The sequence below is a fragment of the Physeter macrocephalus genome, chromosome 20, assembly GCF_002837175.3.
Source record: "Physeter macrocephalus isolate SW-GA chromosome 20, ASM283717v5, whole genome shotgun sequence".
Taxonomy (NCBI): Eukaryota; Metazoa; Chordata; class Mammalia; order Artiodactyla; family Physeteridae; genus Physeter; species Physeter macrocephalus.
The window spans coordinates 52,312,908-52,336,454 of record NC_041233.1 but is presented as its reverse complement, the minus strand read 5'-3'; the positions used below and the strand labels follow the sequence as shown (position 1 = coordinate 52,336,454).

At 40.8% G+C, this 23,547-nt stretch overlaps 1 protein-coding gene across 13 annotated transcripts in view; it reads right to left on the bottom strand.

Moving 5' to 3' along the window:
* PLCE1 (phospholipase C epsilon 1) overlaps positions 1-23,547 on the bottom strand; it is a 328,485-nt gene that overhangs the window by 25,567 nt on the left and 279,371 nt on the right. For 10 of the 13 annotated variants that reach the window (XR_008616316.1, XR_008616317.1, XR_008616318.1 and 7 more), the window contains exons 17-25: positions 22,420-22,527; positions 21,185-21,301; positions 18,054-18,212; positions 12,556-12,685; positions 9,120-9,161; positions 8,088-8,209; positions 7,087-7,204; positions 2,289-2,420; positions 892-1,182 (exon numbers count right to left, since the gene is read on the bottom strand). Coding sequence is in view for 8 of the 13 variants with exons in the window: in XM_055081396.1 (XP_054937371.1) it covers positions 892-1,182; positions 2,289-2,420; positions 7,087-7,204; positions 8,088-8,209; positions 9,120-9,161; positions 12,556-12,685; positions 18,054-18,212; positions 21,185-21,301; positions 22,420-22,527 (1,219 nt within the window). In the remaining 5 variants the exon portion in view is untranslated. The remainder of the gene's footprint in view (positions 1-891; positions 1,183-2,288; positions 2,421-7,086; positions 7,205-8,087; positions 8,210-9,119; positions 9,162-12,555; positions 12,686-18,053; positions 18,213-21,184; positions 21,302-22,419; positions 22,528-23,547) is intronic. The other 3 variants (XM_028482061.2, XM_055081399.1, XM_028482059.2) reach the window with 2 other exon arrangements.

Genomic DNA, 23,547 nt, shown 5'->3' with positions numbered 1-23,547 from the left:
TGAATGAGCTTCTAGGAAACGTTCCTCATCTGCTGTAGCTCCCTACCTCTCACCACGTCTAAGTGGAACCAAAACACTTTATTCTCTAAACTCCCAGAGTCCTTGAATTTATTATTATAAGTCATACTGTGATTTTGAGCCACTTAATTGCTCTATGTCTTGGTTTGCTCATCTGAAAAATGGGGATCATAAAGGTACCCACTTCTTAGAGTTGTTTCAAAGATTAAATGAGAAAATAGGGGTCAAGAATCGAGATGGTGCCTGGTGCACAGTGAACATGCAACAAAAGGTAGCTTGTACTCTGGAGTTTTTGGCCTCATCCGTTATCTCAGGACAGTGGAGAAGCAGGAACACTACTTTCTCGGTTCATGTAATTCACAGACTTGTTTCCTTTGTGTCAGCTGCTCTTAGAGCGCTGACCATTTATCTCCACTTCAATCTCAAAGGGATGAGGAGAAGCTAAAATGGTATTAACTTGCAAAGTGTTTCGAGAGACCCTACTTTTGCACTGCAAGAACAAGATTAGCAAGACAGTTACTAAGCGGTGTTAGGGAATCTACCACATCAGGTCTTTAAAAACAAACTGGACACAGCCCTGTCAAGAACAGTCTTATGTTTGAAAAGTGCTTTAAAAAGGGGGCAGAACCAGGAGACTAATAGGGGCTCCTTGAAGGTTCTTTTCCATTGCCTTAACCCTGGAAAGTCAAGAGCACAGCTCAGTATCGAATTCACTTCTGTTCTCTGTCATCTGTATATTGACCCTCACATAGGCCTCAGTTGGGAATCTTGCCCCCTTTGAAACATGTTTTTTGTTGAACTACGTTTGCTGAGATAGAAGACGCAAAGGAGCGAGGGGAGGGGCCACCCCTCCGGGTGAAGCAGGCCCATTACCATCTGTCTGGTAGTTGAGCGCCACGAGCTGTATCCCATGGAGCCAGAAGAGGAGGGGGCTGGGGTTGGATGAGTCGATGCGGGTGGCAGCCGGATACGTCCTCAGCAGCTGGCAGGCAGTGTGCTGGATCAGTTTCTGAGAATACCTGCGACACAGACGTTTGGCGGCATTTTCATTCAGCGAGGAGATGTGGTAGCATTTGGGAGTTCTAATGATAGCGCTGAGGGACGTGGCTGGGTTGACAGAGGAAGGCGAGTCCTCCCAGGCCTGTCGCATTCCTTCACAGGAACCTAACCCCCCCCAAAGATTAGCCTCAGATTAGTGCAGAAAACTTTAAATATTTTAGCAAGAGACACCTGAACAACACCCCAGGAAACAATCACAACACGTCAAAAATCAGAATACCTCTTGAGTGTTACTTGTGAGCGAGTCCACCACCTTGAGACGAAATGATAGCTATCGAGGGTGTGCCTTTCTACTTGCTAGATGGGATGCTACCCATTCAAGGGTCAATAAATAATAAAGCCAATTAGACCTTCCCCCCAAAAGGGATAGCTAAAATGAGTGCAGCAACACCATTTTAAATTAAAAGCCTGAAAGTCCTTTGCCTCAGTACCTCATCTGTCCTGTGGATATATTTGCATAAATACACAACAGTATATGTACAAGGGTGTTTAATCTAGCAGTGTTTTTTATAGCCAGAAAAAAAAAAAAAAAGCAACAAAAAACCCGGGAAGCAACCCAAAAGTTCCACCAGTGAGGAAGCGGTTAAATAAATGCATATCCACACAATGGAATACCACAGGGGCAATAAGGAGAAGGTAGATTATATGTACAGAAAGCTATGTGGAAAGTTATAGCAAGTATAAAAGTTATACAAGTTATGTTCAGTTATATCCTATTTGGATTATCTTAAAAAAGGATCTTATTTTTCTTGAACTAAACACAATAAACTTAACAGTGGTTACCTCTGGGGAATAGAACTGGGACATTGTGAGTGGAAAGAAACTTTAATAATACTCTGTATTGTTTGAGTTTTTTTAACTATGAGAATTTATTACTTTGACAATAAAAAGTAATTAGAGATAAAATGGATATATCTTCTGGAGTTATAATGGTGAAGAGTGCAGTTCCAAGAACCACTAGAAGGTTCCAAGGTGGCTCCAATTTTATTTTTGAGGCAAACACTGTTAGAACACCTTCAGTGAAATGCTCTTTTTTAGGAAGTTAAGAGGGTAATTTTGTAATTTAAAAAATATTTATACCACACTTAGATAACGTGAACATTCATGAAAATAAAAAAAGATTTAAAAAGTTCCAGCGAAGTGCTTAGTGAAATACTGGAATCCTCCAGCATGCAGATTCAAGCAAAGATACTGTTAGAAGGTGACTTTACTTTTTCCAGATGTTTTGTTAAATGATGCTGTCTCCCCGGGGCTCATTCTGCCCGGATTGTTGCCAAAAATGGACTTCCTGCTTTTCCTTTCTTTTCCTCTGCTAGAGCCAGATGCATTTAGAGTTGACAGGCCTGTTCCCATAAAATGAAGATAAATAAGCCAAAAACTACAAGCAAGGGAACTCAACATTTTCCATCCCTGTTAATGTTTATTTTGAAGTCCTACTATTCCCTTGTAACCCAGTACAGAAGACCTACTAGCATTTTTAGCACCGTTAATGATAGCATTGCAGGCAGTGATAGCAAAGTTTTTATCTCTGTTGGCAAATGTGACAAGACCTGCATGATTATTACAGGACGACCACAGATCACACTCACACCCATCTGAATGTACACCAGAAAGATTTCGAAAAATTGCGTGAAAAGAAAGGGCTCCAGAACCTAATCACGCAGTTTGGAGAGATGAAAGAATGGCCAAGAGCCTGAGAGGTAGCATCATAATTGTCTAGGATCAATTCCTTCCTGAATGAGCTTTGACTTAACATCTGCCTTCTTGATTCCTCAGTTTTCTTATCTACAAAACGGGTGCAATGATAGGAACTCACTCACAGGGTTAATCTGAGGATTGAATGGGAAACAGATTATGATGGTAATCATGTTTCATGGCTTCTCTTTCTCTCTTCTGGTCCAACCACTCCCCGAATCCTTCCTGCCTGTCACAGTGCCCAGCGCAGTGGGAACTTCACAGATATTTGCTGAATGAGGAAATGAATGCACACCATGCAGACCTGGCTCCAGGGCAGGAAGTGTAATTTAAAGGCACCAGTGCCTCCAAACCATTCTCACTGTCTACAATTGTACCATTCGAGAGTATCTCCTTTAACTGAAGCAGCATTCAGGGGGGCCACTTTGAGATGAAAATTTATCTTCCAAGAACATCATCAGAGAAGACAGGATAAAGTAGTGTTTAATAAGAGTGTAGAATCCAGTGTTTAAACCCTGTTCCCTGCGATGCGACCTCACACAAATTACTTAACCTCTCTGACCACTTCTTCTTCATCTCCAAAAGGGTCATGGTTAGGATTAAATGAGATAATGTATATCCACATACTTAATAGAGTGTCCTGTTCAGAGAAAATGCTCAGTACACAGCAGCTGTGGGGCTTCTACATTTTTTTCCTCTGAAGTATCCAAAACTGCAAAGATGCACAAACTTGGACTAGTGAATTCTTACGCTTTATCTTAAAACTTTATGTGAATTTTGCCCTCTACACAATGATCTAACAATGGATTTTCTCCAGAGTAAAAGAGATGAGGGGTCAGAGTGAGGGGACATGTTCAATCTGGGGTTTTTGCACACACACCCCGGCACATGTTGACATCCTCCAGGGGTATGTGGGCCCTCCTGTGAGGAGCCTGGGCCTTCTCTGAGGTGGAGTGAGCACGCAAGGAAACAAGGGCTGGGTGATAACGAAAGGGGAAGGAATCTGGAGAGGCCCAGAGAAGTACTCGAAGGAGCAACAAAGAACCTTCATCTCCCCTGCTGGTCTGTTCACCAATGAAAATGACAACAGCCATTTCGAGAGAGCCAACTATTTTCCAGATAGTGTGCTAATCACGTTGCGTACCTTATCACTACTTTTTACAATAACCCTGCAAGTTAGCACTGTTATGCCTCTTTCGCAGGTAGGGAATCCAAAGTGCAGAGAAGTTATAGAACTGTCCTGGCCAACCAAGCTCACTGAGTAGTGGAGCCCTGCCACTGAAGCAGGTCTGTGATCTTGGGGAAGTTACTTTACTTCTGGGGAAGGTTATACCCATGATCTTCATGGTGCCTCACTGCTCGGAAGAGTTTTTTGCACGTGGCTCCTTGGAAGGGACTTGGGATGGTGAAAGGTGAGATGCATTGAAATTGATAACGTAGCAAAATTAATATCAACAGTGTAGCAAAATGAACATTTTTTAAATTATTGTAATTCATATAATTTATTAAGTTATGGCTCAAGAAAATGAACACTTTATGGTATTTTCCTCCTGAGCATCAAAATTAATCATAATGACAATAAACATTTAGAAGGTATTACAACAATGATTCTGGCAATATAATTTAGTCATTTTGAGAAAGAAAATAAATTTGGGGAAAGAAAAATGTAAGAAACTTCAGTTACTAAAAAAAATATTAGAATATAGTATACCTATAAAGAATGTGTGTTATATAAACACTTAAAAAAAAAAACAGCATACTTGGAATTTTAAAAATAAGTCAAATAACCCCATGCTTCACCTGTGCCTCAAGTCAAAAGCTAGACCAAATGACGTTTTGACCCTTCCACAATTCTCTACCTGTACAGAAACTTTATCTCTCATAGTGACTTCAAATATCTCTTGGAATTTGTGCTCTTTGTTTACTCAGTGCTTGAGAGGAAAAGACAAAGCCAGAGGAATGGTTTGGGTGCAGTGGCACCTGAATTTATAAAGAACAAGAGATGCAGTGAGTATGATTCTTGGATGGAGTGGTCTTCACGTCTGTTCCTGCGATGAAGGACATGCAGGCCACGAGGCTCTTTGACAGTGAAAGGATTTTACCCCGTGATAAGAACAATTTCACCAGCTGCAGATATGGTCACACTGTACTTATGAGACAGAAAGTCAGGATCTGTGAAACTAAACCTACATAGCTAAACCTACATTGCATTTCTTTGAAATCTTTGCTTGCTACTTATTTATTCTTATCCTTCTCAACAGAATTTGCTAGTAGATAAGCAGTAGCAGCTGCCAAAAGTTTAAAAACAGTTTATGGAAGAAAACTTAAAATTGAGAAAGTTCCATCTATGACTTTTTTTCCCCTTCTGGTGTGTGAAGAGACCACTCGTTACCTAGTTTTTCAATAGTCCAGGACCTCTGTCCCATTTGCAGGGCAGAAGGTGAGAACTAGGGCTTAAGATAAGCCTCAGGAAGCCAGGATCCACCCATCTTAAAAAAAATTAGGGTTGAGGGCTTCCCTGGTGGCGCAGTGGTTGCGCGTCCGCCTGCCGATGCAGGGGAACCGGGTTTGCGCCCCGGTCTGGGAGGATCCCACATGCCGCGGAGCGGCTGGGCCCGTGAGCCATGGCCGCTGAGCCTGCGCGTCCGGAGCCTGTGCTCCGCAGCGGGAGAGGCCACAACAGAGGGAGCCCCGCATACCACAAAAAAAAAAAAAAAAAAAAAAAAAAATGAGGGTTGGTATTTTAACTTCCCTCTCTAGACCAAGTTCATATATGCTGCTTACTAACATTTAGACGGACATCCCAATTCCAGCTGCTCTCCTGTCCTCAGAAATGTTGTACAAGGGAATCCTTCTTCTTAATAGGAGGAAATGAATTTTTCTGACTTCTATATATTTATGGACTTTCCTGTTTGCCCTCCACCTCCTGCTGCCCCATCTGGATGAGCTCATTGACAGCACACCCTAACCAGAGAGGCAGGGTAGTGCTAGGGTTAAAGGCAGGACTTTGGAGATAGACAGGCTTCAGAATCATAGTTCCACCACTTATTAACTGAAATGCACATTTTTGTGGGGGCAGTGGTTTATCAGCTTAAGTTCACTTGTACCTCTAAATATGGCCAACTGGGGAAACCTCTCCACTGAAAGCTTGTCCTTGATCTTTGCAGTTTGGGTGGAGACTCACTACCCAGCTCAGGGATAGGGCACGTGACCTAAGCCCTAGACAGCCAGAGCACAGCATGTCCTTGGCCACAGTGATTGGTTCAGGGATGGGCAAAGGATCCAGTGAAAAACCATGAAACTGCTGCTGAAAGTCCTGGAAGAGACTCATACTGAAGCTGAATCTATAAATATGCAGCGTTAGCCTGCTGCAGCTGCCTTGCAGCCGCAAAGGGAAAAGAGCCAACATAGTAGCAGCAGAGTGAGAAATATGGAGAGAGAAAGCCCTGGACCAAGCTGTACCTGAAACTCATATATCCCTTCACTTTTCAACACATAAGCCGATAGATTTCTTCTTTGCTTAAGTAACTTCCGCCACTTTCAAACAAAAGAGTCTTAACTGATATACTCTGAAACCTTGGGCCAATTATTTCATCTCTCTCAGACTGTTATTTAAAAATGGAGATAAATCTACCTACTCATAGAATTATTATGGAGTCATTTAAGATGATATACATAAAATACTTAGCATAAATCCTGGTATTAAGTGCTTAATAAACTTTAGCTATTAGATGTTATGAATATTATTAACTATAATGGAGAGACATGATATGATCTGAAAAATGAACATTTTATGGTATTTTCCTCATCAGCATCAAAGCAAATAATAATAATAATAAATATTTAGAAGATACTGTAACAATGATTTCAGCAACACAATTTAGTTATTTGGAGAGCATTCACAATGCCCAATTAAATAAATAGCATATTTTAATCTTTTGGTATCTTTAAATGTTATAAATGATACTGTCTATTCTTTTTTTTTTTTACCTTTTATTTTATATTAGAGTACTTGGTTAACAACATTGTGTTAGTGTCAGGTGTACAGCAAAGTGATTCATTTATACATATACATGTATCTATTCTTTTTCAAATTATTTTTCCATTTAAGTTGTTATATAATATTGAGCAGAGTTCCCTGTGCTATACAGTAGGTCCCTGCTGGTTATCCATTTTAAATACAGTGCGTAGATGTAAATCTCAAACTCCCTAACTATCCCCCCCCACCCCCGCCGGCAACCACAAGTTCATTCTCTAAGTCAGTGAGTCTGTTTCTGTTTGTAAATAAGTTCATTTGATACTGTCTATTCTTACCTGGAAACTTTACTGCTTGGCAATAGATGACAAGGTCAGAAAGCTCTGGTGCAATCTGTCTGCTTTCCTTTTTATTCTGAGGAAGATAAAATTCTTCTCCCAGTTCCATGTCATAAACCTATCAAGGGAAAAATGATACTGGTTTACAGGGAAGGTATATGCCACTCACCTTGGAATCCCTAAAGCTCTTTGTTCCCTTCTCATGTCATCACTGTGTTTCACTTGCTCTATCTTATCCATATACATGTCCTAACACCTTCCCTAGAGAAAAGCTTTCTGAGAGCAAGGGCTGAGTCTAACTCATTCTTCATCTTCCCTCAGAGCACAGCCCAGCGTCGTAAATGTGGAACACTCAATGCATAGTTGTTGAATGAACAGATAGTGGAGTATGTATCTTCTGTGGCTCAAATTTTTGGCGTATTTTATTATTTTGTTGTTCAACAATGTCACTGTAACCATGTCTATAGATTTGCTCAGAGTCTATACACTGTGAGGCACTTGAGGGTTGGGTCCGGGTATCTCATTTTTCTTTCTATTCTTGTTGTCCTTCCTCTGTTAACACTTCCCAATCAGCCCTGTTTATCTTCCTGGTCATCCCAAACACCTTTAAAACTTCTAGCAATTCCTTGAATGTACCAGCCTCCTGGTCTGAATGCCCTGTTTTTGTCTGCTTCTCAACATCATCATGCTCTGATAACACTGTGTAATCACTGTTCTTTGTACTTATCTACAAGCACTGTTTACATGTTTGTCTCCATGGCCAAATCACCTCCTGCGCTATCTCAGTGCCTGCCACACACTACATCTTCAGTAGGTATTGGCTGGAAGAATCGATGACTAACCTTCTATAAATTGCAGATAGGGATCCCATATCATCACCATGTGGACTTTGGCATCTAAGGGAAAGTGAGCGGAGAGGTGAAGGGAAAGGATAGGGAGGGAGTGAAATCCTATCTGAAACTGACAGTCCAAGTGTAATTTAACAGAAACCATTCACCCACCTTTCCTTTGTTGCAAGCAGAGTTATCTGCTTTCTTTATCCTCTTGGGGATTTCTTCATTATACTCAAACTGAAGTTTGTCATTACATGATTTATTTTCAGGTCTGTCTTCTAGAATGTTGTCTGAAAATGAGTTGGCAGGCTTCAGCGAACAAGAACTGAATGCTTCACTTAAGGGCTATGGCTACATCATTGCAAGGATATCCAGGTACTTGTGCTTATCTGTAAGACTGAGGCGCTGGCTACATGTTACCAAAATGATGGCTTGAAGTATAATTTTAAAATGATACATTTATTTTTGATTGAATAGACTAATTTACCAGTAGTTTTGGTACCATATAGACGTAATCTAAATGAGGAAGCTCATTTTCATACAGATGATTGGAACTGTACAAACATTATGGAAGATACCCTGTCAAGAAGCTCTCAGCACACAAGTTTGGGAAGGATTTAGTGGTTGAAGCACTTCTAGATGGTGCAGGCATGATTTAATCACTCTCACTTTAAAATGAAGCTATTAGCTTTTTTTACCTCTAGAAATGTCAAAACCAGAGGGAAAAAGACACTTATTTGCAATGCAGTTTTCACAATTATGCTTAATTGGAAAGTAAATTTTTCATAACTGTCTATCAATTTATTAAGGGAAAATCTTAAGGATAGGAATTAAAATATATCTAAAAATTTCCAAAGTATGACAGATAATCTTATACTTTGCTCTTGTTTTGATATTACTATTCAAAATGATTTTAAAGGTGTTAGAGATATAACATGATTATGTTCTTTTAAAATGAAAAACAAGAAAGCTCATTTCTCACCCATGATTTTACTATCTCATCAGATCACAAATGCTTAGACCAAAATATCCTTATACCAAATCAGGGCCATGCAGGCTGCCAAGAAATAAACGAGATCAATCATTTAATTACATTTTTATTCTTATGAGGGTCACAACTTCATGCTAATCAGGCCTAAGCAAATGGAAACAGAATGCCGACATTCATGCAGTTACAAGGTCAGGTTCAAGTGGCTTTACCTTCCTGACTGTTAAGAACAGGAGAAGCAGTAAGGACATCTGCTACAGAAAAACAGAATCAGAAAGGGGAGAAAAGTAAGGAAAATTAAGGCAAAAAGCCAGATAAACTAAGGTATGAAGCAAAGCATGAATAACAACAGCTTACATTACAAGGTAAATGAAATAAGAAATCTTCCATCAATTTAATATTTTGACTATTAAGGGATGCAAAGGCTAGCAATAAAAGAAGTGAAAACATTGTTAACGTTAATCATGCTGCCACATTCACATTACGTATTTTCAGCTACTGATTGTCCTAATACTCCCCAAAATACTTTATGTCAAATGGATAGAAATTGATTAATTTGTTAGAATCATGCAGTCATTAGACTTCATATATACGAAGTCATAGAACGTCTATATGATGTTGGAAATTCAAATCTCTACTCTAGTGCATGTTCAAAGCTAGTAAGATAAACAGCAAGGTTGGGAAAAAATTAATTGATATTTATTTAATAAAATTTAATTGAATAAATACTCATCAAGAACTTAGTGGCCAAAAGGCAGAGTAGCAGTTCCCGAAATACTTGAGCCTCAATTGCAACTTCCTTTAGATTTTCTGGAAGTAATTTTGTGCCTAGGAACTATCACATTTTTTCTTTTAAAGCACTCTTTTTTTAAATTAATTAATTTTATTTTATTTATTTTTGGCTGCGTTGGGTCTTCGTTGCTGTGTGTGGGCTTTCTCTGGTTGCGGCGAGCAGGGGCTACTCTTCGTTGCGGTGCACAGGCTTCTCATTGAGGTGGCTTCTCTTGTTGCAGAGCACGGGCTCTAGGTGCGCAGGCTTCAGTAGTTGTGGCACGCAGGCTTCAGTAGCTGTGGCTCGTGGGCTCTAGAGCACAGGCTCAGTAGTTGTGGAGCACGGGCTTAGTTGCTCCGCGGCATGTGGGATCTTCCCGGACCAGGGCTCGAACCCATGTCCCCTGCATTGGCAGGCGGATTCTTAACCACTGCGCCACCAGGGAAGCCCAGAACTATCACATTTTTATAGCCAAAAGAGGTTTTAGACGAATTTGCTCATTTTATATGCATGAAAACTGAGGACTAGAGCTGTCACAGAGATAAACTGGGCCACCCAGACTTTAGAGACGGGTTTCTAGCCTGAGGTGCCTGCGAGGGGCTCAGAAGGCCTGTGAAAACTCCTGCAATTTTATGTAGAAATTTGAGACCATGTTTATTTCTCTGAGGGGACTGGTCACAGCTTCCATCTCATCCTCAAAGGGATCCATCATTCCAAGAAGCTTAGAAACTTTGGGGGTCCTGCTAAGAAGCTGGGAATGGTCCTACCCTTAGCAAGCAGGTTTCTGTTTTCTTCTCATCTCAGCCAGAGAAAGTAAGGTTGAGGCAAGAAGGCAGGGATGAGCTCGGCACCACAAACCATGACCAAAAGTGCAAGACTGTCTGGCATTTAACAGTAGCATCAGGAAGCCTTAATACGGTAAGCTTAAATAAGTCCCGGCATAATCAACTACAAGGCCTATTTGGGAGTCAGCCAGTCAGAGGACTCTTTTAATGAAATGGGAAATTATCATGTGGTGGTATTGGAATTAACTGTCATAGATCATAGATGTTAGTGCTAGAAGGGAGAACATCTGACAACCTGTAACAAAATCTTCCCATTATGCCTCTGAGGGGCCTAAAGCCTAGAGTGGTGAAAAGACATTGACCCAAGGTCTCACAGTCTATTGGAGCAGAACCTGCAGGTGCTTTCCATGTATACCCCACCCCAGCACATGTGGGTTTTTAAAAAGCGTGCAACTGTCCTAGAGATTCAATGGGGTAGGGTTTAAATTTTACCCTCCTAACTGAAAATAAATCAGAAAGCTCCTTCCCCCACCTTCCCCTATGCATTTTGTTATCTGCATATCAAAACTTCCTATACTACTATTACTAATAATTAAGAAAAGTCTTTTCTCTCCTGTTTTCAAAAGTACAGAAAAAAACACAGAAGTAATTTATGATAGAGAGTGAATTTATCTTCCAGAGCACTAACTTCTTACAGGGGCAAATAACATCTGGATTTGGTTGATTTCTTAAATGTGGTTTTCATTTCTTATCAAATAAATTTGTTCTATGAAACAACATTACCATGACTGTGGTAGAGATCCACGGGGAGGAATCAGTCAATATAAAAAGATTCATACTCCCACGACTTCTGAGGAATAGGATACAAGAAATGACCTTGACTCTTTCCCATTTTCTCGCTCTTTCGACCTCCCCATTAGAGAATATGCCCTTCGTGTTATGTGATGGGACTTCAGGTCGGGTACATTGGCTTTTAGTTGATTGTATGAAGCAATCAACAATTACTAAGGACAAATATTACATGGACAGAGACTAGTATTGTATCTGGGGGCAGAAAGAGGTTGGACTGTAGCTGCTGGCTATGATGGAGGCTCACAAAACCAAACACGACCAGGAGACAATCGTGCTGCGTGAGAAGCAGATATTTGAAGGAGTGTAGCTTGATTCTCTTAATGCAAGTGGTAAACGGTTGCTGGTCTGGGCATATCTGCATGGTAACAAGACAATATCCTACAGAGAAGTAATACAGTCTACATTTATAACGTTTAAATAAACAGGAACTTTGGTATTTTTTTCATTACTGAATATTTGTCTTTCAGAAGTTGCCAAAATTAAACAGTCTACCATCAGCAGTGGTACCTGAGAAAACATTTTGCAATCTCTAGCAAATGACACTAATTTAGGGCAAATGAAACACAACTGAAACCTAATTATCTCCTAAGAAGAATCCTTCACCTTTAAGAGGTAAGTAACATCATTCATGTGACTGTTTTGTATTGCACCATTCGCCATCACCCCTATCTTTTCGGTGGGGCCAGAAGGAAATGTCTGGTTGGCTTAGTAATGTGAGAACCAGGGAAGGGGGGCGGGGAAGGGAAATGCTGCTTCTTTCTTTGCTATGCTCTTAGAAAGCAGGAGCGAAAGCAGCGAAGGGGAGCAGCAGAGAGCACAGGAACGCGATGCTGCCCCCTGCAGGTGGTGCAGGGGAGAGAAAAGAGTCACAGCCCTCGTCTACAATTCCTGCCAAGAGCATCCGCTACACCAGATGCTCAAAGGGTGGGAACGGGGTCTCTGCAGTAATTCCACCTCTTCCTGTAGAAACCAATTTAGGAACAACCCCTGGATTGCTTCCCACACCCTCCTATTCTTTCCTTGAGTGGTGTCTGTAGTGGCTGACAGGATCCCTTTCCTTGCTTGGTCCTCCTTGCTAAGCAGCAGGATTCCAGAAACTCTTAGATACTATTACAACAATCTGTATTGTTGGTCTATGGAGCATCAGACTTATTTTTGGAAAAAAAAGACACCCAAAAAACCCAGTAGAAAAATCTTCCAGGCACTTCCCTGCGTGTAGCATAGGGTTGGCTCTCTTACCGTCAGAGAGGGATTCATAGTCATAATCATCTTCGTCCTCTTCATCTTCCTCTTCTTCGTTATTAGCAGGTGGAGGGTTGGCACTGCCACCATTATAAGCCTGAGCTTGCATGGATGCCAGCTGATGAGCCTGTAACATATCAATAATTAAAGACTGCAGATGCCCACCTACTAAACTTTCATTTATAGTTTACCAAATGACCACCTAAGGTTTACCACAGTCATAAAAAGTGGCTTAACCTATTTTGATTATTTCAGAAGAGCCCCAAAACTCTACAGTCACTTAAAGCACAACGTCAATACTTAAGTGAATGTTAACGTCCCTACAGGAGGAATCCAGAAGCTTTTAGGAAACAGTCACAAGGAATCCGTGTGTGGTGCCCAGCCATCCAGGTTTCCTAGGACAACCCCACCAGGAGAAACCTGGGTGCTTCAGGGAACCACCATCAATCCCAAATGATGAAGAAGCAAATCAGCCCATCCATTTTGGAAAAGTAAATCTCTGCTAAGAAACTGGGTTTTGGGCCTCTCACTGTTGTGGCCTCTCCCGTTGCGGAGCACAGGCTCCGGACGCGCAGCCTCAGCGGCCATGGCTCACGGGCCCAGCCGCTCCGCGGCATGTGGGATCTTCCCGGACCGGGGCACGAACCCGTGTCCCCTGCATCGGCAGGCGGTCTCTCAAACACTGCGCCACTAGGGAAACCCTCCCGCTTCTTAACATACTATCTAAAGGCCTTTGACCTTGAGAAAAATGTTAGAATCCCTATGGACGAGACGAAAAGAATAGTTGATTTAAATAACGTTTTTTCAACAGACCTTTATTTGAACCATCAGTCAGATTAAGAAAATAGGCCTAGAGATTTCTGGAAAATTGATGTGTGCTATCGGGGAGGTCATGTGCTTCTACATTTGACTAGAATTACTGTGAAGGAATATCACAGGACACAAGAATAAATATAAATCTGGGAGCCTAGCATAATGAAATAGTCCAAAATATAGGCAAAGCTACTTGCGTGAATTAAAAACAGGAAGCAACCTAAAAGTCCAACAATAGAGGAATGACGTCAGTAAACTATGGTGTATCTGCTTGAGAGAATAAGACTTGACAAATACTTGTGATATATATTTATTGAACAAAGGATACAGAATTTTTTGTGTGTGTATAGATATAAATAATATTTATACATGTAAGCATATACATATATACATGTATCTATGCAAATATATATATAATTCTATATCCTTTGTTCAATAACTATGTATCTTTCTGCCTACATATAATGATTATAATTATATAAAACGATGTGCATAAAAGGCTAGCTATTAAATGTTAATACGGTAGGGATTCTTGACCTTTTTATGGCACAGGCCCCTTAGGCAGTCTGGTGAGGTAAGGTCCCTTCTCAGAATGATATTTTAAATGCACAGAACAAAATACATAAGATTACAAGGGAAAAAAAGAATGTTGATACAGTTATCACATCTTAAAAAAAATTTGTGCGATAGGAATATATGTTTATTTATTAACATACTAAAAAATATATAATGGGGGGTCAAGTAACGTTTCTGAAAGGGTGATGAGCATAAATAATTCTTAGAGGTATTAGCAACAACTGTGATATAATATGAAACATTTGTGATTTCTACTGGTGACAGAGACATAGATGCTGCCAACTTTACTGTGGTTTGTTCCCTACATTTATAATCAGAGGAAAGGCTAAATTTCAGCTAGAGGTTAGTGAAAATGAAGATGTAATTTTTTTTCGGGAATTCCCTGGCGGTCCAGTGGTTAGGACTCAGCACTTCCACCGCAGGGAGCATGGGTTCAATCCCTGGTTGGGGAACTAAGATCCTGTAAGCCACATGGCCCAGCCAAAAAAAAATTTAATTTTTTTCATCTAATTTCATGGACCCCCTGAATTCTGTCTGTGGATATTACTAAGGTTAAGAATCCTTGTGATACAGGTTGTGTTTGGCTTTGGAATTATGTGTGTTTTAAAATAATTCTTCCTTAAGCTTTCCAAAATGTGGTTATATTACCTTTATAATAGAAATATATACATAAGGAAGATACAATGTAGGCTATGTTGATATAGAGATAAATCTTTTACATGCAGTCTACTGCAGATAACTGGGCATTGTTCTTGGCTCAACATTTTTATGGAACACTAGCTCCATGCGTGTTAATAGCTGCTATTTAAAAAATAAGAATTACAGTAACCACAAAACACAATGGAAGTTTAAAAACAGCATCTCACAGAAACTGAGTTTCATAGAGCCTTCATTAAATATGCTAAAGGGCATCATGGTTCTTCACAGATCTCCAGTGCAGCATTTCCCACACTTATTTAACCAGGAAAATTTTCTTTTCTTTGTTTCAGAGTGTCTCACTGGAGTAGCGTTCTTCCAAGCTTTGGGAAATCTGCTCTAGGCACAAGTGAGCTACAAAAGCAAGTCTATCTGTCCTGGATAAGCAAAGGGCCTTCCTGCAGTAAACATGCACCGTGGAGCCAAGTACCGAGAACGATGATGCCAAGAGCCCGGTGGGCCCCCTGACAGAAGGTTTTGAGAACCAATAATGGGGGTGCTGCCGTTCAATGTCCCACTACCAGCAAATGTCAGAAGGTGGAGTGTCAAGGTCCCTTCGATGCTCAGGTACTTCCTGCAGCGCAGGAAGTATGGGACAGGTGGCCCAGTGCCAGCCAAGAGCTGACTTCCTTATTCTTTGCCGTATCCTACTTATTTTGAGGCAGAAGAACAGGACCCCAGCCCTTGATAAAAGCAATTCAGATACAGGTCCGGGGGTTAGAGTGGGGTGTCAGGTGAAGAACTGGCTCACCTGGGTCCAGGCAGGAGCCACGTCTCATTTGCTCTGTTCCCCCAGCCCCTAGCACAGCACCTGTCACTGAGTGTGAACTGTCTGAGTCTAGCAGGTTGGAGTTCAGGAGACCAAGGGCAGAATACTGGTGATCTGGCGGGGTGTGGTTAAGGATCCTCGGCAAGAACCTTAGCACAAGATTGAGGCAGATGGAGGGCTTCAGAAATCCTGCTCTGGGTCAGTGCATCCTTGCTGAGGGTGAGCTCCTTGCACAGAAAGGACCCAGCCCTTCTAAGTTAGAGGGTTGGTCTGAGTACACTGGAGCTCCTGGGATGCATTCACCCAACCCCGTGTGAATTCAGATCACCAGGTCCAGACCCACAACTTGACAGGCAATTAAAAGGTCTTGCAGATATGACTGTCAGTAGTCCTTGGGAAATCATGGGGCTCTGGAAGCGATTTAAAAAAACTGAAAATGGGATTATATTGTCCCATTTTTCCAAAAGGAGGAAGAGGTAAGTTGTGGAAGTTGTATGGTAGAAAGTGTCAAAGTAACACCTGACAGAATCTCAGAATGGATTATTTGGTTGTGAGAACACAGAAAATAAAGAGGCGATTAGCAAGAAGTAGCATAGGTTTACTAAGAACAAATCTCCCACACAGTAATCTCCTTGGACTTTGCGGGTAAGGTAACTCACTTTGTGGGAAATAACATACAAGCAGTATTTTCCAACTTTCAGGGGGATAAGAATTATTTTTAAATAAACAGATTACCAAGTCTTCCTTATGGAAATTCTGATTTAGTTGGGCAGATTTGGGACCTAAGAATCTGTGTCTTTGAAAATGCCCCACTGATTGTTATCAGTGTATCCTACTTCTGTGTTGTCTTCGACAAGGTCTTCCCTGAAGACCTGAATCAGAATCCTGGCTCTGCCACTATGAACTAGGTGGCTTGGAGAAAGTCCCATAAATGCCTAGATCTCAATTTCTATTCTATAAAGAAAGAGGTTGAGGCAGATTCTGCAGAAGTCTGGGCTTCAGAGAACAGAGCACCAGACAAGAGTGATAATCACCTAAACTTGAGGGAGGTCCTGCAAGAAGGGCCACAGGGCTCTCCACTTGGCCGTTCGGCTCAAGGGCAACTTGGGTGAAGGCACAATTTGGAAAACTGCTAATAAATAACTGGATAACAGATGTCAACATCCACAAAGAACCTTGTATGCTACAATAACAAACCAAAACCAAGAAGAGCAAGTTTAACAGAGATAAATGTGAGACTCCTGCTACACAAAAGTTTAAAATTAATTGTAAACCTGGAAAAATGGGGAGATTAGGCATAAGTTTAGTTCTGTGAAAATAACTGAACTCTTTGCTCTCCACAAACTCAACATGAGCCTGGTAGGCGTTAAAGAATTTAAACAGTGAGAACAGTCCTAGGTTGTATTAACTGAGGTATAAAGTTCAAATTAAGAGAGGTGATGGTTTCACGGTCCTTGTGCTGTCAGACCCTGAGCATTGACTTCTGGAAATCACGTCTTAAGATTCACAAATCCAAGCATATCCACAGATGGAAGAATATCCAAATATTCTTAATATAAGTGAAGATTGGACGATTGTTCCAAATAGACTACTCAACTAGGTCAAACTGGACTTTTGACTCAATTTGGCTTGAAATGTAAAAAAAACATTTTATTGGAGTATAGTTGATTTAAAACGTTGTGTTGGTTTCTGCTGTACAGCTCGACTTGACATTTTTTAATCAATGACTTAGGACAAAGGTTCCAAGTCTGTTGGGCTCATAGAATCCATCTGTTCTCTGGGAACCACTTAAAGCAGCACTGGAGTAGGGCCTGGAGGCTTGGAGGTGATGCTCAGAGAGAAATTAAAAGCTCTAGGCCGTGACCTAGTTTTACTTTGGACTGTCCACGCTGCCGGGGCTGCACCATTCTAGTCCTGCGGGGGGCTGAGGTTCATGCAGCAACTCTTGGCTGCTGTAATTTTCGAAAGTGGTGTTTCAGGGCCAACAGTGCTCTCCTAAATAGGACAAATAGTTTTGGCAGCTGTCATTCTGTGGGATGAGTAAGTTCAACCTGGCAATATGGACTCAGTGGTCCTGGACCTGAACTTTTTCACAGATCCTTGGACTGAGGGCCCTCCTATATAGGCAAGTCTGTGGTGCTCGGGGACTAGATCTCCATGGGTGAGGCAGGTACAGAAGTGCCTTGGGGTCCATATGCCACAGTGACACACTGTGCCAACTTCCATGCTGGGAGCACAGGGCTGCTGCTATTGGGGTTCTACTCCTGACCTCAGGAGTCATAACCCCATGTACAAGTGCTCTCCCGACAGGGGACTCTTCTTAAAGAGGACTATAGCGACCACTGTGGGATTGACAGCTGTGAAGCCCAGGCCCAGAGACAAGAGTCACATATTATCCTGCTCAGAATAAATTAAATAATGAGGTACATTCTACATCAATTTTTCAAAATAAAATTTTATGTAAGTGGGAAGAGAGTATTTATCAGTCTATTCAGTGGAAAGCCCAAAATCAAATGTATCATTCAAGGCAACTGAATCTTCAAAAACTGGTTACACGTCCGTCATCTGAAAGGTTAGAATGACATTAATTTCTTTGTTCTGGGCACGCAGCATACTCATAACTTCTTTAACAAGAGAGTACCTTTTGCTTTAATATATCCACCGGTGTCTGATGGGCTTTTAACTTCTTATTTTTGAGAAGCACTTTCCTCCTGAGTTGGTCAGGTGAGGGAAGCATTGGATCATCTGAGAAATCACTCTCAAATAAGAATTTAGCCACCAGTTTTTCTCCAAACACAGTCTAAAAACAATAAAGGAAAACAGATAATCAATGCCCTTTATCTACACCTGAATCATCAGCTAGATATTTCAGCCCAGTTGAATTGTTCTAAAAATCCTAGGAAGAGGAACTAGTAAAGATGTTGTATCCGTGTGTCCCGCCCCCCCAGCCCTGCATAGTTTCTTACTGGAAAGAAGGGAAGTGGTTAGAAGGCCAGGAGGAGGGGTCTAGGCCCCTCTCCAGGGGGGCCCAGCTCTAACTATTTAGAAAAATACTCTGGGGTCTGATGTACTAAAGAAGAAAAAGAGATTCAGTTAGAGGCTGTGATTTGTAGAATATCGTCTGTTCCAGACATGGGTAAGAAGTCACAAGGATACAAACCTTGAAGTAGGTAGGAAGTGGGGACAAAAATGAAAAATAATAGGGAGAATTTGTCACCATTGAGTATAAAGAACCACAGACACCATTCTCATAAAGCTTTTCTGAGCACTGGTCTTCAAAGAGAAATGCGTATCCCCCAAGGAGGTGGGTGGTGGGGGAAGGCACAGGATGACCCATTTGGGGTGAGGGTAGAAAACATGTCAGTTTCCATTTCTAGTTATTTTTTAATGAAAAAAAGAACAAAATGGAAGCTTATTAGTGCTTAACGTACAGACTGAAAATGGCGCCCTCAGTCTGTATGTCAGGCACTGCTCATGAAGGTCCCTGAGGGACGAGGGGGGAATCTCTTGACGCAGAGGGACCAAAGGTGAGTCCCTCACATCTTTGTTTGCGAACAGCTTATTGAGATGGTGACAGTTTGGATGCTTTGGTGACGACGTGTGGTTAATTTCACAAAAAGACTTTTCTTTGAAATATTTTGTAATTAGATGAAAAGTGATTATGAAAATCTTTTACAACATATAGAAGCTCACATTTTATGTAAGGAAAAAGCAGTTAGTTAAAGGAGTATTCTAAGTTATACAAGTATTCTAAGTTCTTTAAAAAAAAAAAGTATCCTAAAATTTCGGACTTTTTCTGTGTTTATATTGGGTAGTTGTACTTTGTTACCAGACGATGCTGATGGTAAAATCATTGTTAATCTGTTCCTATATGATAAGGGTAACGTTTTAACACTGAAGTGAGAAAGTAATTGCTTTTTTAAAAATAATAAATTTATTTATTTTATTTATTTATTTTTGGCTGCATTGGGTCTTCGTTGCTGCGCGTGGGCTTTCTCTAGTCACGGCGAGCGGGGGCTACTCTTCGATGCGGTTCGCGACCTTCTCATTGCAGTGGCTTCTCTTGTTGCAGAGCACGGGCTCTAGATGCACGGGCTTCAGTAGTTGTGGGACGCGGGCTCAGTAGTTGTGGCTCGCGGGCTCTAGAGCACAGGCTCAGTAGTAGTGGCACACGGGTTTAGTTGCTCCGCGGCATGTGGGATCTTCCCGGACCAGGGCTCTAACCCGTGTCCCCTGCATTGGCAGCCAGATTCTTAACCACTGCACCACCAGGGAAGCCCGAACGTATTTGCTTTTTAGATAACATTTGTGTTCTGGAAAGAGTAAAGACAGCTGTCTAAAAATATTTCTATTGTGATGTGATTTTGTTGTAGCAAACAATGTGTGTTAACATAAAAACTCTTATGTATGCACACTCAGGCTACCTGGAAGCAGATTTTCTAATGGTTAAAAAATCCTCTGAATGAAGGATTTTAGTGGAGTCTGAACTCATCTGTTAAAAATATAAAAGGCAACACCTTTTCAATTAGTTTATAAGAAAAGCTGATTGATACCAGGAAACATATAAATTATCTAGCCAAATTCCACTAAGAACCTTTGCCTCCTTAATGGAATTGAGAAATGAGTACCATGATTTGGCAAGTGCAGTTAATGACAGCCCTTTTCCATCTGGATACAGGTATCTTTGTAAGGCATTTTTATCAGCTACTATAGCTGTTAAAGCCAAATACTGAAATAATAAACTAAACTTAAAAGCAGACATCCAAGTCAGTGATCACAAAAATTTCCAGAATAATGAAGTATATTTAATCATATTACTCCCACTAAAAATTTAGATAATAAATAAATAAGTTTATTTAAAATTTTTTTTATAATAGCAAAAGGGTTTTTGTATCATTAATAAATAATAGTATTTAAGTTATTCTTTACTTCATCCTTTCTATGTTACTCTCTTTTATGTTCTATTTTTGCATGTTTTAATTAATGTATAAAATATGTTAATAAGTAGGATATGTATATAATTTATGAATAAGTCAATACACACACAACAGGAATACGTGGTATATTTTACTGATGGGGTATGCAATCAAAAAAGTTTAGAGACCATTATTCTAAATGATGGCAAAGAAAAGGCAACATGAAAGGCTAATTAGTTTTGTTGACATTAGTATTTGGGGACATTTCCCTCTAGCCATGCCCCTCCCTCCCACTGAGAGCCATATTCCCATAAATGCCTCTACCAGTGGAGGAAGGGGGAAGTATAATGGCGTATTTGCCCTTAAATCTGTCTGCATTATAGTTCCCTTGTATAAGGAAGAGCCCAGTGTTAACAGCACTATTCTGGCCAGTCTAACCTCTTCGACACCTTGGATCTCCATATATGAAGTTGGGCCACAAGAAGATTTGACTTATTTGCCCTGAGATATTTTCAGCTTTTCTACATACAACTGACAGGTGACATCCTGGCATCCCTGATTTGTGGTACCAAAAGTGTTGGAAAGTTGGTCTCTTGTTATCTCCGAAGGTTTTCTGGAAATGCTCAGGAGACCACAGAACAGTGCTTCTATCACTCCAGCTGAAAAGATGGACCACCCAAGAGAGAGCCCAAACTCCCAGGGCATCCCCATTTCTCAGGTCTGAGGGACCTTAACTGTACGTGCTTCACAGCTGAGCTCCAGCTGTGGCGTGGTCCACAGTGGCCCCAAATTAAGCTCAACAACAGTCACAAGACAAAGGCCAAGATACCATCCCTTCATTTAGCTGATACCTTACCTTGAAAATTTCTGCCATTTTTCGTTGCTGAGGCAATGAACAGTGGTTCTCAATAGATATGATGATGGGGAGGTCGGAGTTGATAAAGGCACTGCGATCGATGGCTTCAACCACTTCCTATGAGAGCCAAAATAGCTCATGAGAGTTCAGATATCTGCCCAAGGTGTCAAAAGGCAAGGCACTTACAGCCACAGAAAGCATTTAAACTGTTTATGCAGAAGACGCTGGCCAAAGTGGTTTTTATCTTTTCAAATGTATTTTCAAGTTAAGCAACAGGCTATTTTCTATAAACACATTAAACTATTCATATTGAGTACTGTTCACATACTATGAGGAACAGCTATCAGTATCCTGAATTTAACAAATCTATCTATCTATCTATCTATCTATCTATACTGAGTATTAGTAAAAGACACTGTTTTAGTTACAGCATCAAAAATGATAAGGCGTAAGATACCTTCCTGCTTTCAAGGAGTTTATAATCAAATCTACTTGGGGCAATAAGACATATATCACATATATTTATGCATGCATGTAAACACAGTTAGCAACTACTCCTTCCCTCAATATAGGGTACAAAAAGTTTTAAGAGGGCTGAATAGGAAAATGAGTTAAAGAGAAAATGCATTTTAGCCACCATCTTCACGTACAAGACAGAAATAAGAAAATTCCTTCCCAGCCCAGCCACGGTTCAGAAAAAAATTATTTTACAGCCAAAGACCCTCTGAATGAGGATAGTAATTGCACAATGAACAAAAAAACTACTTAGAATTTGAAATAATAATACAGTGAGACCAGTCTTCCTGGGTGACCAATCTCCCTAGGTGGAATCAATTCTCCTTACTTTATAATGTCATTTAATCATCTCCTGACACAGGATGTTGGCCTTTGTCAGCAGGACACCGGGAGAAATGACCTTTAATTCCTACAGCAAGAGAACAGACCCTGCCTTTTATATATCATCTTATGATGTAAAAATTTCAACAATATTATTACCTGATAACTAATTTAAGGTAATGGTTACTAAACTTTGGTCAAATGAGAATCTAAGGAGAGTTCTAGATCAACTCCTAGGAAAATGAACATGTGCACATCCCACACAATTTGGGGAAGCCTTAAGACCCAGGATAAGAACTCCCAACCTAAGGTATAACTTGGAAGAGTCATTCATTTAAATGACAAATGAAGATAATGACTCTTTGTGATCTGATTTAAAGAAAGTTATAAAGCATTACCTTGAAGGGGATCTTGGTTGTCAGGGTGTGTCCATGATAAATGATGGGCATCCCATCATCTCCGTCCCAGCAGTCCAACTCTACACTCCTACAGCCTTGCAGGAGGACCTGTGGGATCAATGAATGAATCCACCCCAGATGAGCAAATGGAGATAAAGTCTCAAATTAAACCCAGCACAGGCTTCCACATATCAGTGTTCACTCTCCAGGCTAAAACAGAAGGGCCTAAGATTGAAAAGAAATATTACATGTTGGCCGAAGGCCACAATTTATCAGGGGTGGGGAAGGGAGAGAATAGATTAAGGTAGAAAGAGTGCTTACCAGAGCTGAATACTATCGGAAGGTAAAATTTGATAGCAAAAACATATGACCATTTTCCCATCAACTTTGGTCCCTCAAGGGACCTACACATGGTGTATCCTGAAATGAGACAGCCAGGCTATAACTCTATCTGGGCAGATGTCAGTGGAGGTGACACAGGTGCTGATGAGGAAATGAGGCCACTGATTCTTTAGTGAACTGGTCAAACATGTATATAAATCCAGTCAGGATAAAATCTCCTCTATTTAGACCCACATTCTGCCACCACCTAATACCTTTGCTGTGAATATAGCATGGGAGAGGAGTAGAAGCAGGGAGTTATCAAGGATTTGCCTTGCTGTCTAATCCTAGAACAGCCTCTACAGCAGAGATGACAAATAATCCATAAAGTCCCCTCTCCACACCCATAGCAGTCATCAGTAATCAATCATAATATACTTGCCTCCTAAGCTCTCATGTGTTATCTCACAGCCTCCTCAACAAAGAACTCCAGGAAATACTACCAGTGAATTAGATGAGATGATACCTATTTGCTTTTCTGGATCTAGAGCTGGAAGCAGAGATCCTGATATATGTGCTTGGGTTGCATCTCTGTAATGTTTGCTTGGAGCAACTTCTTCCTCCATAGACTGTATTTGTGGACTATCTTAAAGATGACCATATTTTCAAAGGGTCAACCAAAGCCAAAGGTGGATATATCTGTGAATGGGCCAACTCTGATTTAAGAATCCACCTATACCACAAAAAAAAAAAAAAAAAAAAAAAAAAAAAAAAAAGGGCTTCCCTGGTGGCGCAGTGGTTGCGCGT